This window comes from Fundulus heteroclitus, chromosome 19, assembly GCF_011125445.2.
Source record: "Fundulus heteroclitus isolate FHET01 chromosome 19, MU-UCD_Fhet_4.1, whole genome shotgun sequence".
Lineage (NCBI taxonomy): Eukaryota > Metazoa > Chordata > Actinopteri > Cyprinodontiformes > Fundulidae > Fundulus > Fundulus heteroclitus.
Genome location: NC_046379.1, coordinates 31646119 through 31662859, shown reverse-complemented (window position 1 = coordinate 31662859; position 16741 = coordinate 31646119). Strand labels below are relative to the sequence as shown.

At 41.8% G+C, this 16741-nt stretch overlaps 1 protein-coding gene across 1 annotated transcript in view; it reads right to left on the bottom strand.

Annotated features, from left to right (window-relative positions):
- The window catches only part of scfd1 (sec1 family domain containing 1), a 45062-nt gene extending 33647 nt beyond the window's left edge, over positions 1–11415 (bottom strand). Inside the window, exons 1-8 of the mRNA XM_036150712.1 lie at positions 11284–11415; positions 8893–8963; positions 8000–8088; positions 7359–7449; positions 4683–4805; positions 3708–3795; positions 1759–1848; positions 317–372 (exon numbers count right to left, since the gene is read on the bottom strand). Coding sequence (XP_036006605.1) covers positions 317–372; positions 1759–1848; positions 3708–3795; positions 4683–4805; positions 7359–7449; positions 8000–8088; positions 8893–8963; positions 11284–11314 — 639 coding nt within the window. The 5' untranslated portion in view covers positions 11315–11415. The remainder of the gene's footprint in view (positions 1–316; positions 373–1758; positions 1849–3707; positions 3796–4682; positions 4806–7358; positions 7450–7999; positions 8089–8892; positions 8964–11283) is intronic.
- Positions 11416–16741: the final 5326 nt, after the last annotated feature.

Here is a 16741-nt window from a genome sequence, read left to right as displayed (position 1 = left end):
AGACAGGACCCTGGAAGATCTAGAGAGAACTGTCTCTCTTTCTATGCCCCAATCTAGCGAAACATTAGAAGAGAACACTTAAGGCTGTCCTGATTCTCTACTGATGATAGTGATGATGTTAGAAACAACTAATTCTTAATATGGGATTTTCTTCCCATATCATATTATTATGAATATTAACATCAATGGTCATCGAAAACCTGTTAGAGTCCACATTTTATCCTGAATATCATCTGATCCATGATTATTTAACAACTCAAGCAATCAAAAAAGCTTCCGACATTGGAGATAAGGGTCCAGGTTATCAGCTTCTTACCACGGCCACCATCTCTGCAGCATTTCCCCTGGGGCATCGGATGATTGGCACTGCACCTGAATGACAATATCACACACTGATGAAGTTTTATACATTTCATAAAGATATTACTATTTCACATTTATCCACACAGGAAATGTGGTATCAGAGTCTGGTCCGCATTGCCGGCAGTAAGTCGGACTCATTTCCGGTGAGAGTTGGACTCCGCCAAGGCTGCCCTTTGTTACCGATTCTGTTCATAACTTTTATGGACAGAATTTCTAGGCGCAGCCAAGGTGTTGAGGGGATCCGTTTTGGTGGCCTTAGGATTGCGTCTCTGCTATTCGCGGATGACGTGGTCCTATTGGCTTCATCAGGGCGTGATCTACAGCTCTCACTGGAGCGGTTCGCAGCAGAGTGCGAAGCGGCCGGGATGAAAATCAGTGCCTCCAAATCCGAGACCATGGTCTTGAACCAGAAAAGGGTAGAGTGCCTCCTCCGGGTTGGGGAGGATGTGCTGCCCCTAGTAGAGGAGTTCAAATATCTTGGGGTCTTGTTCACGAATGAGGGGAAGATGGAACGGGAGATCGACAGGCGGATTGGTGCAGCGTCTGCTGTGAAGCGGGCGCTGTACCGATCCGTTGTGGTGAAGAGAGAGCTGAGCCAAAAGGCCAAGCTCTCGATTTACCGGTCGATCTACGTTCCTACCCTCATCTATGGTCACGAGCTTTGGGTCGTGACCGAAAGAACGAGATCCCGGATACAAGCGGCTGAAATTAGTTTTCTCCGTAGTGTGTCTGGGCTCTCCCTTAGAGATAGGGTGAGGAGCTCAGTCATCCGGGGAGGACTCAGAGTAGAGCCGCTGCTCCTCCACATCGAGAGGAGCCAGTTGAGGTGGCTCGGGCATCTGGTCAGGATGCCTCCTGGACGCCTCCCTGGAGAGGTATTCCAGGCACGTCCCACCGGGAGGAGGCCCAGGGGAAGACCCAGGACACGCTGGAGGGACTATGTCTCCCGGCTGGCCTGGGAACGCCTTGGGATTCCTCCAGAGGAGCTGGCCCAAGTGGCTGGGGAGAGGGACGTCTGGGCCTCCCTACTGAAACTGCTACCCCCACGACCCGACCCCGGATAAGTGGAAGACGATGGATGGATGGATGGATGGATGGATGGATGAAAGGAAATGATTTGATAAAGCTGAGCACAATATCTAAACCTTATTGCAACATGAAGATATTCCAGCTTCCATGTCCAAGCAAAACAGAAAAATGTTTTGAGAGACCTTTGATTCAGCCTACACAAAAAAACAAGGCTTATACGGAAAATCTTCAAAGTTTTTCTGGAATAGTTTCAATTCTATGAATTTCTGATTTAAAACAAACTGCTTTATCTATGGACAGTCCTAGGTGGTCAGTATATGTTGTGTGACCAATGATCCTCTTATAACAGTTTAGAATGGTGCTCACCTAGAGTCACAAAGAAACAAAAGAGACTGTCTACGATGGTGTCCATTATGGCCTCCATATCTGTGTCTTGGATGTCTGCTCTGTTGATGGCTGCACATGTAAGAAAGGCAGAGAAAGATAGTCTTAATCAGGGCAGAACATTTCCTTTGAAACACAAATAAGCACGAAAATATTGAAGAGATGGCTCTTTATAGCAGGATTAGGCATGATCTCTGTGCAGAGGACCAGTTTCAGATTTTTCCAAGCGGGATTCTGTGGAATGAGCAGTCAGTTCCTAACCTGCAATGTACAGCTATCGTATGACCTCAGTTTAACGAGGTTTAATCAGTGCTAAACACATCAACTGGTGTTCCAACAGTGTCATTTTGCAAAAAGTTGGGGTTAAAGAAATCTTTAAAACACTCTGAATAGTGACTGAATGGTGTTTTTTTTCCCTATACGTACACCTCTGAACCTGAGCATGCTGAAAAACATTTTGACTTATTCGAATCTGCTCAGGCTTTTGTCGGGTCCTCCTTGATCATGAAAGATGCTGTGCTGTTTTCCCCTGACTAGAGATGAAATAATCGGCTAGAGATCAGCATCTTCTCATTTTCTCCTAATTGGTTCTGCTCAGCGATTAGCACGTCAAAATTTCTAATTTTTTCCTACGCATCCAATGCATCAAAAATTAGAACTCCAACCATATTTTTGTTTAAAAATACATCAACCAGCAGTGTTTACAAGTATATGACTTTAATGTTTGCTTTTTAGGCTGAATAAAAGTCTGATAAAACGTGAGGGAGAAACCGTCGTAGCAATGGGGATAATGTAATTCCTTCATCTTCTGTTGGATGCAAAGTTACTAATTCTATGAAATAGTCCATAACACATTTTTCTCTTATGTGGTAAAGTATTTAAGAAAAAAAATCTCAACTATATCTTACTTGTTTTTGACCAGGAAAAGCCTGTTTGATCTTACCTTGCCTGCAAGCTGAATTCTCGCGGTATTTGTGCGTTCACAAACAGACGAGAATCCATCTTGCCCCCGCTTTCACTTCAAGTCTTCCATTTGGTGACCGAACCAAAAATGTCTCAGGGGAATGACGTTGCAGTATTATGTTTTAAGTCCTGCAATTGGCGGGATTACGATTCGACCCCCCGTTTTGAATGTTTCACTTGTTGTGTCCTTGGGTAAGACACTTCACTCGAATTGCCCGCTGGCGATGGTCAAAGGGTCCAATGTATGGCAGTCAGGGCAGCTGTGGCTACTAACATAGCTCACCACCGCCAGGGTGTGAATAGGTGAATGACTGACTGTAGTGTCAAGCTCTTTGGGGTCTTCGGACTAGTTAAAGCGCTGTACAAATACAAGCCATTTACCCTTTTAACCAACAGCATTCAGTTTCTACTGACTGACTTTACTGAGGAAAATAACCTTTTAGAGCCATTACCGCCTAACCTGACTCAAGCCAGATGTATTTCGCTGCGCCTAGCTCCACTCACATCCATCTGGGACTGATCCATAGGAATTGCCTTTTTTGAAGGCTGGGCCTTATCAAAAATCCTTGCATATGATTGGATAAGCCATTTGTCTGTCATCTTTATCGACGTGCTATTTCAACCACTCACACCGAAGCCAACCTGTGACGCTGTGAGAGCAACGCAGGAAAAAACAATGCCAACAATGCGAGCCGCCATTGTTTTTTTTCACGGTCGCTTCTCCACTACGTCACATCTATGAAACTCCAGCCCTGCGTCCTGATTGGCTGGACAATAAAATTGGTTGGAGAAATCACTCTCTATGGGAGAGGTCCCAGAACGATGTGAGTGAAGCTAGGCGGAGCTAGGCGGAGCGATATCAATCTGGCTAGAGTCAGGTTAATTACCGCCAGCATGTTTAAAAGGAAAGAGGTATGTCACTCCTGAGATCACAATGTGATAAAAACATGCAGATGAACGTATGTTACCGTGGTAGGAGATGAGCTCTTTGTTTTGGTGGCAGAGGATGAACATGTCATCTTCCAGGGTAATGAAGTTCAGGTATTGATCAAACACCTGCAAAACAGGAATGGAATAATCCACCAAAAATGTGAAAACATGTGAAATGGCTCTGCACCACTGATTCACCAAAGAAGAAATGGAGATAATAACTAGTGTTGCGCCGATGCCATTTTTTGGCCCCGATACCCGATACCTGGCTGTGCAGTAATGGCCGATACTGATACCATACCGATACCATCTGTTTGAAATTAATGTGTGTGTGTATATATTAAGAACTGCATACTACTTAGGGTAGTAGAACTTTTTATTGCCTACCTAGAATAGGTGACAATAGTTGAATAAACTAGGCCAAAATAGTGCAACATTTGTGAAATTATAACATGTATAATAATAGTGCAACAGTAAGACAGTAAAATTACATTAATAATTGAATAATCTCTTTTAAACCCTGAGGTTTGGCTCTCAAATCCCAAAATGGTACAACTTTCATGAACTTATATAACATGTATATTACTAGTCGGGAGAGAGAAGGCAGCGTTCAAGTGACATACAAACATCTAAATGGTATCGATGCCTATTTGTTGGTGCTCACCGATACCACCATTTTAGTGCTGGATGGGGGCCCCGTCCCATACTGGTATCGGTATCGGTGCAACACTAATAATAACCCATCTCATTTTCTAACAAACCAACTATGGTGGTTTGGTTTGGCCCTGGAGAAAAACTGCTTAAAGCTGCATAGTGTACTGAACATTTAACTGCAGTACTAACATCTGTTCCAGTAACATAACAGGAGCCTCGGTACGGTCCACAAAGGTTGTCTTTGAGAAAACATTTCACTTGTTGTTGACTATGCCTACTGAACGTTTTGAAAAAAATACAATAAATTCTAACACAAGTGTGTTAAAGAGCATAGAAAAGATGGCTATAACCTCGGTTACCTTGGTGACTTGGGTGACTGCATTAGCAACTAGAGCGGCACTGGCAATGTCCTCCAGTTTACTCCGACTGATGGCAGAGATAAAGTTCAGGTAGTACGACTCGTATAGCTGGCTCCTCAGATCCTGCACACACACACACACACACACACACACACACACACACACACACACACACACACACACACACACACACACACACACAAATTTATAAACAGAGTCCCACGACAGTATCTATTGTTATTTATCCATTAATTCCAATGTAACACAGAGCCTGCTAACTGATTAATAATCGTGTTTCTTAAGCCAAGCAGACAGTCAGAAATCTCCCTACTGGCCCTATTCTGAGTCACTGTTATGTTTTCAGGTGACTGAACTGGTATTCTCATTCTTGGATACATCAGTTATGGAGGAGACTGAAATTTGCTTTTCAGAGTAGAAAATTACTAGGTGCATTTTTGAAGCTTTAATGCGTAAAGCATCTTTAACATGTACAAAAAAAGAGAAAAAAAGCATGTAAAAGTGTTGTCTAATAAATCTCATCTTCAGACAACAGCATGTCCTGGGCTGCACTCTGGACTCTGTGGAGGAAGTAGCTGAGAGGAGGGTGTTGTCCAAGCTCACATCCATCATGGACAACACCTTCCACCCCCTGCACCTGTAGAGGAGCTGAGCAGCTCCTTTAGGGACAGACTTATACACCCTGTCTGTAAAAAGGAGCGCCACCACAGGTCATTCATCCCTGCTGCCATCAGATTTTACAATGCTGCACTATAACTGCAATAACTTGTGCAATAACTAATGTGCAATAACTATTTAATACCCTATGTAATAACCTGTGCAATAAATACAGCTCAGTTATCAATAACCGACATTCTGAACTCAAGACACAATACAAAGCTGTTTATAACTGGGGAAACATTTATTCTGCTTCTAAAACAAGAAAAAGTTTGAATATTATGAATTGGAAACCATAAACATGCTAGCTTCCATCCATTTTCTGGGATTGGACTGTTTTTCTTTTGCAGCGTTTTTCTGTTCACTTGTTTTTTTGTGTGTGTTTTGGAGTTTGTCTCATTCATTTGTCCGCAGCGCGTTCAGCCATCTGCTGCACATTTGCACCTGCAGGACACCGTATAAATGAGATATCTGCGGAATGGGCCAAGATTTTATCTGATTACTCAAACAACTGTCAGCTGCGCGCCACATTTCCCACGGCCTACCACACCGAGCGGATGCACTGGGTGACGCAGCGTGCTGCTCTGCAGAGCATTGGAAAAATGTTTCTGGAGTCCTTTTCTGTCCCAGCAGCAGAGCGGAGCTGCCTCTGCTATGAGAACCAGCTGGAAGGATCTGTACCCAGATGGTGTGCTTTAAAGAAGAAGCATGCGGAACTCCTGCTTTTAACTATTCAAAGTTTTTTACGCTTTTTAACTTTAGCATACAGTTTCAAACAATTTATTATGTTATCGCAAATGAAAAAAATCATATGGAGCATAAAAAGCTCAATATAAGCTGGCTACAACAAAATAACCAGCATCATGCAAAGGCTTTGTGATTAAAGTTGATTATTTTCCTTCTAAGCAGCCAAACCTTTTAGTCCTGTTTGAAAGCAGATCTGACTTGTGGCTTTCCAGGCTTTCTGAAGAACTTTTAAAGTTTTATTTCTAATCTTGATTAGCATCCGCAGCGACTAAACAGTAACTAAATGTCTTTTGAATAAAATGGGAAAGTGCGGACCCGGGACCTGAGAGATACATCATCCTTTAGCAGGTCTTGTTTCCAGACGTTTTCAGCAAGCAGCTCTTTGGAGCTAAAATATCAAGTTCTGTTTGACACACTTATCAGTGGTATTTATAAGAAGATACTGAATAAAAATCATCTATCGCTGTTTTCCCCTCAAGGATTCAGAGTTAAGCTAAATTACATATACATATACACACACACACATATATACATATATATATATATATATATATATATATATATATATATATATATATATATATATATATATATATATATATATATATGAATGTAAATAAGACACCGTATGCCCATTCCTATTTCTTTTGTATTCTTTTGATCCATTGTATATATGAAGATTCACTGTATATAACTGTATGCACCTTTCCTACTCTGCACCTTCTTGTATGAGCCGATGTGGCAAGTGAATTTCTCCATTGTGAGATCAATAAAGCCTATCTTATCTTATCTTAAATTAACAAAAGAAGAGTAATATTCCTCTGAAACCTGTCAGACAATAGACTGCAGAGGAGAAAAAAGATGTCCACATTCAAAGAGAAGGGTTTTTTTTTTCATATATTTTCCAAAACCTGGAGAAATATTGATCGAGAATGATTTAAACAAAACTCTGGCCTTTAGGGGTGGTTTCAATACCTTTTGCAGGGTACTGCAACAGTGTGCACAGAGCTAAACAGAAGCTCTGAGATAATCAGTATAATAAACTCCATTCAAAGGGACCTTTGATAGTAAGGAGTGCGGTAGAGAAACATAGGAACTAATGTCCTAAACCTGCATGAATGCGGCTGTTTGTAAAACACCCCCACCCAGCCTGAGGCCAACTCGCAGGAACCCTGCCTGGCCCTCACAGCAGGATGAACGAGCGAAGCAGAACCCTCACGCTGGAGGTATCAGAGCGCTAACATGTGGCGGCACCTGACAGATCCTGTCGATGTTCTCCTCCGTAGGCATTAGGAAGTAGATGGCTGGAACATCGGGAATGGGGTCTCTGTCTGAGTGAAGGAGCCTAGACAGACACACACGGCACAGTGGAACATTAATTAGTTAAATGCTATAAAACATAACGTTTTATTACTGCTTAATATGGGCAAAGAGAAAGCTTTTTCTCTTAACCTCATAAGAACCAGGGATTTTAACCATAGGGTTTTAGACACCTTAGGAAAGGATGAAAAAGATGTCAGAAGAAAGAAAAATATATGTTTGAAGAGAAACTGATGATTTTCAGATATTAAAAAGCCAATATTTAGACTACAATTCTTGGGTCTTCAGAGGTTAAGAGAATACAGCAGCAGGACCTGGCTTTAGAAAATTACATCTGAATGACCAGCAACACTTCAGTACAACGTCCTTTGATAGGACGAGATCAAAGCAGCCGTAATGTACGGCGCTAATATCTGACGGAAACCAGTCTGTACAGAGAAAGCTGCAGCAGAACGAGAGCGGGGCATAGTGTAGCTTGTGGCAGAAATATTCTAGCATTGTTAGCTTCAATGAGTAAGTCAGTACCATAGAAAGTTTAAGCCCAAATAATAACAAGGCAACAGCATTTTTCTTACAGGTGAAGAGTGATGCCCATGTCCCGCAGCTCTTTGACCGACAGCAATGGGGAGATGATATCTTGACCAAATCGGTCGTATATTAACACCTGCAGAGAAAGACGTGGTAAACTGAGCAGAGGCATACAGTCAATCATCTACATTAGGCTCCATTTGTCGTTTCTCCTCTGTCCTCCTGCTTGTGACTCTAAAATGGGGAGATATGGTACCAGCAGATTTTTGACAGCTGTCTTTTGTTTGCATAAAACCGTTATACTGTACGTGAAGCAAATCTGGTTCTTCAAACACTGCTTCAGGGATGTTGGGTCGTTGTCAGTTCTTCATAGTGTATGCAGAAGAGTCGATGCAAAATATGAAAACCAAAACCGTAACACAGAAAAGCGAGGATGGGGATTACATTAAAGTAGCTCCACGTGCGCCTACAGCACAACAGTCGGTTTGTGAGGCAGATATCAGGAGAAGTCTGCAGAGAAGCAGCACAACTGATTCTGACACGAATGAGGCGACAACTGCTGCAGTCTGTTAGACTTTGTGTTAAGTGTTTGTCTGTGCCCTCAAAGGCCATAAAGACTGAGATAAAAGACACTTTCACTCTGTGTAATGGATCTATAGAATGTGTGAGTTTGACTTTCTGAAATGACAAAAAAATATTAAACTATTTTATGATCTTCAGTTTTTTTGGTGTAGCTTTAAACAGACCCTTCAGGCAGCAGAAATCTGCTTTACTCAGAAGGAATGTTTCATTAATTATTACGGGACACGTTCATCTGTGTCCACATAACTAGTTGAATGTAACCGTGTAGCCTACCAGCTTTCCTCTGACTTTATGTTACCCAGCAAAGGAGAAGTCAGAGCAGCAGGGAACAGAGCAGGAAGCCGGGTCAGTGTGTTACCTTCCATACGGGCTCAGCTGCTGTGTTCTTCAGAGGAGGAGTGTTGAAGTTCAACATGCGCTTTAAGGCCACTGCAGAAACACAAAGACACCATTTACACTCTCAAACAGGTCTTAGAAATCAGACGTGCAGCTTCTCTTCATACACATCTTCAGAGGTATCTGAATGTGAGGCTCTTTTTGACGCAAAGACAGAGTTTGTCTGGGGGTTTCAGGTAAAACAGCCCCTCTCTGCTGGGTCCACTTTGGGAACCTTTAAATGCATTATGGGACTGGCCCCCACTGAGCACCACTGCTCTCTAATCTCACTCCTACAGAAGAACAACAACAAACAGCAGCGCTTTACTTTCTTTTAAAAAAAACTAGAAATGGTAACTGCTGAAAATTGAATAACAGATTTCAATGAAGCATGGTTTTAAATTTAAGCTATTGCAACAAGTTGGTGGAATGGTTAGCAGTCTTGGGTCAGCAGTTGGAAAGTCTTGCCAATAAAAACTTCCCAATAAGCACAACCTCATAAAAGTCTAAATGATATAAGATTCAACCGGATGTCTTCCACTGTCACGCTTCCCTTTGCATGTTCTGGTAAAAAACACTGATCCCATCCCAAAATAGTGGGTTTACATTTAAACTGGCACTGAGGTTATACATTATTTAGTTAATTATTTCTAAACCCAATAAAAATAACTACACTGTTAAGCCATGGCATTATAATAAAGGTCTGTTTAATGTAATGCCAATAAAGACTTTTTCAGCAGAAATGATTTTCAACTAGCCTCTTTTTTATAAACTGTCAACACTTTTTTTTCAGAAATTCATACTTGTTTTGCATTATCTTTTGAGAGGCGGTTTGTTTCATCTCGCAAGCAGGAAGAATAAACACATATAATTAGGTGCTTAGCTGCAAATATTACCTAGTAGAAAGTGAAGAAAATGCAGCTCATACATCCCAGACAAAACGTTTAATAAAAGTAAAAACCCGGGTAAAGTGGTAGGAAGGACATTGGGCTGCACAGAGCTGACGTTCCAGGGTAAAAAGAACGGGACACCTGGCAGGCTTTAGGAGGACCTCCGCATGATGCTGGCAGCCACAGACCCAGGAGCTCCTTGTATCAGAAGGCCTTTCATGGCAGCAGGCTGTACCAGGACGCTGGTACATATCCAGACACACCACGTCACTGGCATGGAGCCACATGGGTCTCCAAATGCAAACAGAAGTCACACCTTCCTATGGCTCCGTGCTTCTTAGGGGAACGCTGGCATGTCTCACCAGAACACTGGCACTGCCGTATGCACACACGCCGGCCCACAGTGACATCCATGACCCCACGTCCTGAGCAGTTCCAAGATCCAACCAGCCGTCCTCAAGGTTGTGGGTTCAACTCCAGCTTCCCCTTGTCACATGTCAATGTGCCCCTGGGCAAGGCACTTAAACAGAGTTAAGTGCAGCACTTAACTTGGGGTTAAGTGCCGCAGTACCAAACTGCGTATCTCTGTATGAATGTGGCTCTAGTGTACAGCGCTGTGAGTGGTCAACATGACTGGAGAGGTGCTATATAAGTTCAGTCCATTTACCATTTAAATCATTTATAACCCCACCAGCACGCGGCAAGTGAACCAAGTTATGTCCAAACACAAGTGATCCCCTTCTCTCTTTCATATTCAAAGATTCTTTATTGTCACCGTGGTGAAATTTCTTTTTGCCAACTCTGGCTAAGATTACACATAAATCTTAGCATAAGATTACACATAAAAGAGACAAGCAGACAAACAAAGTTGTCCTTAATGAGTCACAGAAAACATAATGAGGAGATAAGGTTTATATATATATATATATATATATATATATATATATATATATATACCACACACACACACAAATGCTGTAGTGCTCAGTCTGGAGAACATCCTCGGTAACAGTCATGGATGATCTCAGAACTACACCTAAAGCTTTATAGCTTTATATAAAATGACTTAAGGAAATATAATTTGCTGCTTATAGCTCCACATTCCACACTAGCATCAAGCCAACGTATCAGCTGAGTTGATGGTTCATGGGCGGACGGATGAGACTAGCAGACTTCATCATGGATCTCTACGCTTTAACTAAATGGAGCCTTCGGTGCTAGCAGCAGGCTAGCCGCCAACAGCTGACGGCCGTCCTCCGCCCTGCTCTCCTAACGCTGGGAGAGCTGAAGCGGTGTTTCAGGTGAAGCCGCAGCTGCAGCTAGCTTGTGAAGCAGGCGGGCTGCTACGCGGTTAGGAGCCAGGCGTGTTTGAACAGACGTCCAGATTCTGACCCTGGTCAGTCGGCACAACCTGCCAGGGACCGTCGCTACCTCCGCTGGTGGAAAGCAGCCGTTACCAGAAGAAACGAAGCACTTTGACTCACCTGTTTGCTTTTCTCGGACAGACGTCGCCATGTTTTATGTTGATAGTGATGACGGTACCATTGACGTGGCAGCCGCCCGACCCGACGCGCTCCTGCTTTAGAGACTAGTGGTTAAGGAAGAGGTATCACTCTGTCTCTTTTTTTTTCCTGGTAGGATCGACACCCGACATCACCGCTTCTACACAGGGGCGTGGTTTAAATTTTCATGCGCATCTTCATCATATATTTGAAATGTCAATTTATTTCATTCATTTAATTCAAATGATGAATAATTACACAGAGAGTTAGTTTCAGTGATTATGGTTTACAGCTAACAGGGGCGGAGCTAGAGGGGGCAATGGATCCCCTGAAATCTGATCATACATTCAAAGAATGTTAAGAGGATGTGCAGGAAAAGGTCTGTAACTGAGCACAGAGTGACATATGGGGAAGTCAGGAAAAGGGTGATAGAAATTCAACAAGTTAAGACAATCAATAAGATAAGCTATCCAGAGGCAGTGAAGAGGGTTGGAAAAAAAAAAATGAAAGTTTGAGCTTTTGCTGCGACTTTGTGCTTTTTCATCATGTACACTGGAAAACAACTGGCACCAAGATGATCTACTAGCTGTGTTTTTCTCCTAGATAAGGTCACTAAAGGAGCTACTACGACAATTGACATTTTACTTTTATCTCACATGGAAAATTTGCCTGGATCAGTGCTAAATGCTCATCCAAGAGGAGTGAATGCTGCAAGTCAATGGTGCCATGCAATCAGCTTGGTTTCCTTAGAAAGAAAGCGTTTAACCAACCTGTCTGCATGATTTAGTTTTTTTTCTTTTACTTCTTCTTTGTAATGTCCCTGAAGTCGATATTTGTTGTGAATGTGTGTTGCATACAGGTGCTGGTCATTTAAGTAGAATATCATGAAAAACGTATTTTATTTTCAGTAATTCCATTAAAAAACGAAATTTGTATATTATATTCATTCATTACGCACAGACTATATATTTCAAGTGTTTTGAGTATTTCTTTTAATTTTGATTAAAACTGACAACTAATGAAAACCCCAAATCCAGTAGCTCAGAAAATTTTAATATTTCTTAAGATCAACACAAAAACGGATTTCCAGAAATGTTGGCCGACTGAAAAGTGTGAGCATGAAAAGTATGAGCATGTACAGCACTCAATACTTAGTTGGGGCTCATTTTCCCTGGATTACTGCAGCAGTGCAGCGTGGCATGGAGTCAATCAGTCTGTGGCACTGCTCAGGTGTTATGAGAGTCCAGGTGGCTCTGATAGTGGCCTTCAGCTCTTCTGGCGTATCAGATCTTCCTCTTCACAATACCCCATAGATTTTGTATTGGGTTAAGGTGAGTTTGCTGGCCAATTAAGAACAGGGATATCATGGTCCTTAAACCAAGTACTGTTGGCTTTGGCACTGGGTGCAGGTGCCAAGTCCTGTTGGAAAGTGAAATCTGCTTCTCCATAAAGTTGGTCAGCAGCAGGGAGCATGCAGTGCTCTAAAACCTCCTGGTAGACGGCTGCGTTGACCTTGGAGCTCAGAAAACCCAGTGGACCAACACCAGCAGATGACATGGCTCCCCAAACCATCACTGACGTGGAAACTTTCCACTGGACCTCAACAACAGGGATTCTCTGCCTCTCCTCTCTTCCTCCAGACTCCTTGATTTCCAAAGGAAATGTAGAACTTGCTTTCATCAGAGAACGTAACTTTGGACCACTCAGCAGCAGTCCAGTCCTTTTTGTCTTTAGTCCAGGCGAGACGCTTCTGTCTCTTGTTCCAGAGAGGCTTGCCACCAGGAATGCGACAGCTGAAAGCATGTCTGGCATACGTCTGTGTGTGGTGGTTCTGGAAGCTCTGACTCCAGCTGCAGTCCACTCTGTGAACCTCCTCCACATTTCTGAGTGGGTTTAGTTTCACAGTCCTCTCCAGGGTGCAGTCATCCCTGTTGCTTGTACACTTTTTCTACCACATCATTTCCTTTCCTTCGCCTCTCTGTTAATGTGCTTGGACACAGAGCTCTGTGAACAGCCAGCCTCTTTACCGATGACCTCCTTGTAGAAGATGTTAATGGTCGTCTTCTGGACAACTGTCAAGTCAGCAGTCTTCCTCATGATGGGTCGCCTACAGAACTAGACTGAGACTATTTAAAGGCCTCTGCAGGAGTTTAGAGTTAACTAGCTAATTAGTGTGGCACCAGGAGTTTTCAATATTGGACCTTTTCACAATATTCTAATTTTCTGAGATGAATTTGGGGTTTTCATTAGTGGTCAGTTATAATAATCAAAATTAAAGGAAATAAACACCTGAAATATATCAGTCTGTGTAATGAATGAATGTAATAGACAAGTTTCACTTTTTGAATGGAATCATTGAAAAAATATATATTTTTCATGATATTCTGATTATATGACCAGCACCTGTGTGTGTGTATATATAACATAATTGAAGTCCTTTTATATTAATTACATTGTTATAGCTCCTATAAAAGTGTGCCGACAAAACTAATATGACTTATCAAGAGTGTGGGGTGACAAATAAAAATTACAACCTTCCTTTAGTTAATAGAAGGCTAAAATGAAAATTATTGAATCCTCTCGATTGTTAAATTAATTGCACTCAAAGTGTAAGGCAGAAATTAAGGGGGAAAATGTATTTTAACACTTAACAGTAGTTAACAAACTGGTCAAATGTAAACCACATTCAGGTGTAACAACACTTAAATCAAGATACCACACTATGTTACTCAACAACTGCAATTATACCGCATGACTGATTTATGCCTGTTTTAACCTTTGACAGGTTTACACTGTGGAACACGGGGAGAACAGCGCAACCTAAAAATGCTCAGTGATGTAGAAGTAATGCAGTCTGAGCTTCTTCTATATTAGAAAAGTAAAGCACCCCACCGTATGAAATTGGACAGACAGGACACCAAATTCTTGCACTGATTACTATGGTGGTATCTCCACAAACACACATTCCATACAGGGTCAGCCAATGGACTGAACACGTTCTTCTGCAGGTTCAGTTCAGGAACAAGCCTTCTCCTCTCCTGCCCTCATTTAACCCAAAGCTTCCCTGTTACCCCACCTTCTGCTTCTATGTGGTTATTCTTGAACCTAATCAGAAGATGGTCCACCATCATTTAGACAAGGCAGAGAGCACTATGAGGATGATGTTCTTTGGTTTCTCCACTGCATTTAACACAGCTCAGCCTGATTTGCTTTGTCAGAAACTCCATGTCTCGCTCCATCCAACACCATGTTGCACCACAGACTGTCCAGGTCTGGGAGAAGATCCTCCAGGAGACCATCCATCACCTCATCAGCATGCCCAGGCGTTGTAGGGAGGTCATACAGGAACATGGAGGCCATACAGGCTACTGAGCCTCATTTAGACTTGTTCTAAGGACATTACATCAAAGCTGGATCCACCTGTAGTTTGTTTTTCCACTTTAATTTTCAGTTTGGCTACAAATCCAGACCTCCGTGGGTTAAATTTGATTTCCATTGATAATCTTTGCGATAATATGCAGGTCAACTATGTAAAGAACATTTAATTAAAGTATTTAATAAGAATATTTCATTCATTCAGATCTAGGATGTGTTATTTTAGCGTTCCCTTTATTTTTTTGAGCAGTATATTTGGGTAACGTACTGGTGGATAAACTGAACTCCTGAGAAAAACACATTTTATATATCTTACTGGCTTTAAGTAAAAATGCTCTCACCAGAATCACTGAAAAGAGATCTACACAATGGAAAACCTGTCTTACATCCTTGGAGTGCAGTGGGGCCGTTCCTACAGAACAGGGTCTAAGTGGATAGAATATGTTAAGCCTGTGGGGTCTAGTTTCCTGTAAATACTGCTGCGTCATCTTATTGATGCTACGTTGATTCAAATGCTCATGTAAATAAAATAAAAAAATATATATACATTTTTTTTTAAATCTTCCCCACCACCCCCAGCCCAGGTCAATTGTTTATAAAACCAAAAGTTCAAACCTTGTAAAGCAAAAGCAATGTACAAAGTCTCACTATTGTAAGACCTCATATGCTTTATCAATAAAAGTTAATAAAAATGACAAACAGTAGCAACAAGAAGAGCAAGAATCCGACTTTATGAAAAGCAGATAAACAAACAAACATGAGGAAACAAGCAGGTAATTTCAAAGCAATGGTATAAAGTTAGCACTGTACAAATCCTAAAAGTCACGTATGAAAAAACTGTAGCAAAAACAGAAATTACACAAGATAAATCTGTAATACAAAATGAATCAGAAGTGGAGGAGCACAGCGACAACTGTCTTACAGTTATGGGCTCGACATACAGGGAGTGACAGACGACAGCGACTAATGGCTTTCATCAGCACCAACACACGAGACGTGACAGCGACGGCAGTGTTTCAAATCACGCTATTGATTTTGCTGGAATTGACTGAAATCTTGCTTTGTCTACTCTACAAAATAAAAAAAAATAAAACTGGGTTCATCCTATATTACAGACAAGGTAACAGCCTGGAGAAAATCATCGTTTGATGGCGCACCTCATGGCTGTTTCAGATAAATGGCTGCAGTGCCAGACGATGGCGATACAGGGAGTGGCATCGCTTCCTCGATTCATTTTCTAAGGAACTTCTGTGATGAGGAGACAGTCCTCCAGCCATGGAGCACGTGCGTGTGAAATATCAAGCTCGTCCACGTTGATGTACACATGTGGGCCTGCAACGCGGCACAAGTTGAACAATGTTCAGCTTTTGTCGCTGTCGCTTGGATCTACAGCCATTTATCTGGAACAGCTCTTAGGTGCGCCATTAAAATGATATTCTCCAGGCTGTTTCCTTGTCTGTAATATAGGATGAACCTGGTTGTATTTCTTTTTGGAGCGTAGACATAAAGCAAGATTTCAGTCAATTCCAGAAATATCTTCATGGAATGCTTTGAAAACATCAAAACCCCCTCAATTTCATAACCAATAATATTTCTGGGAAACAAGCGATCCAAAAATGTGATTTGAAACACCGCTGCTGCTTTCACGTCCGTGTTGGGTCTTCACCATAATGACAATGAAAGCCATTAGTTGCTATCGTTGGTCGCACCCTGTGTGTTGAACTCATTAGTCTGTGATAAACTCAAAGGAAAATCCACTCCTCAGTTTCAGTCAGAGTTGTTGCTCAAGCTGTACAAAACTGAAACAGAAAGGCACCATGAAACAACAGAGCCAGTTTTAGAAGTTAGCAAATAAACCAATGCATTAATGCCATGAAAACACAATCTGGAATGTTCTCTTATTTAGAACAAATCTGGTTTGGATTTGAAGGAAGATTACATTTCCCACAAAGTGAAACAAATAATTCCTTATGCTTATGAAGTTTTATTACTGTACTGGCTTTAAATTTAAAAATAGCAATTATCAAGTTTTTTTTTTCAAAGACATGCCTTTAAAAACAGCTTC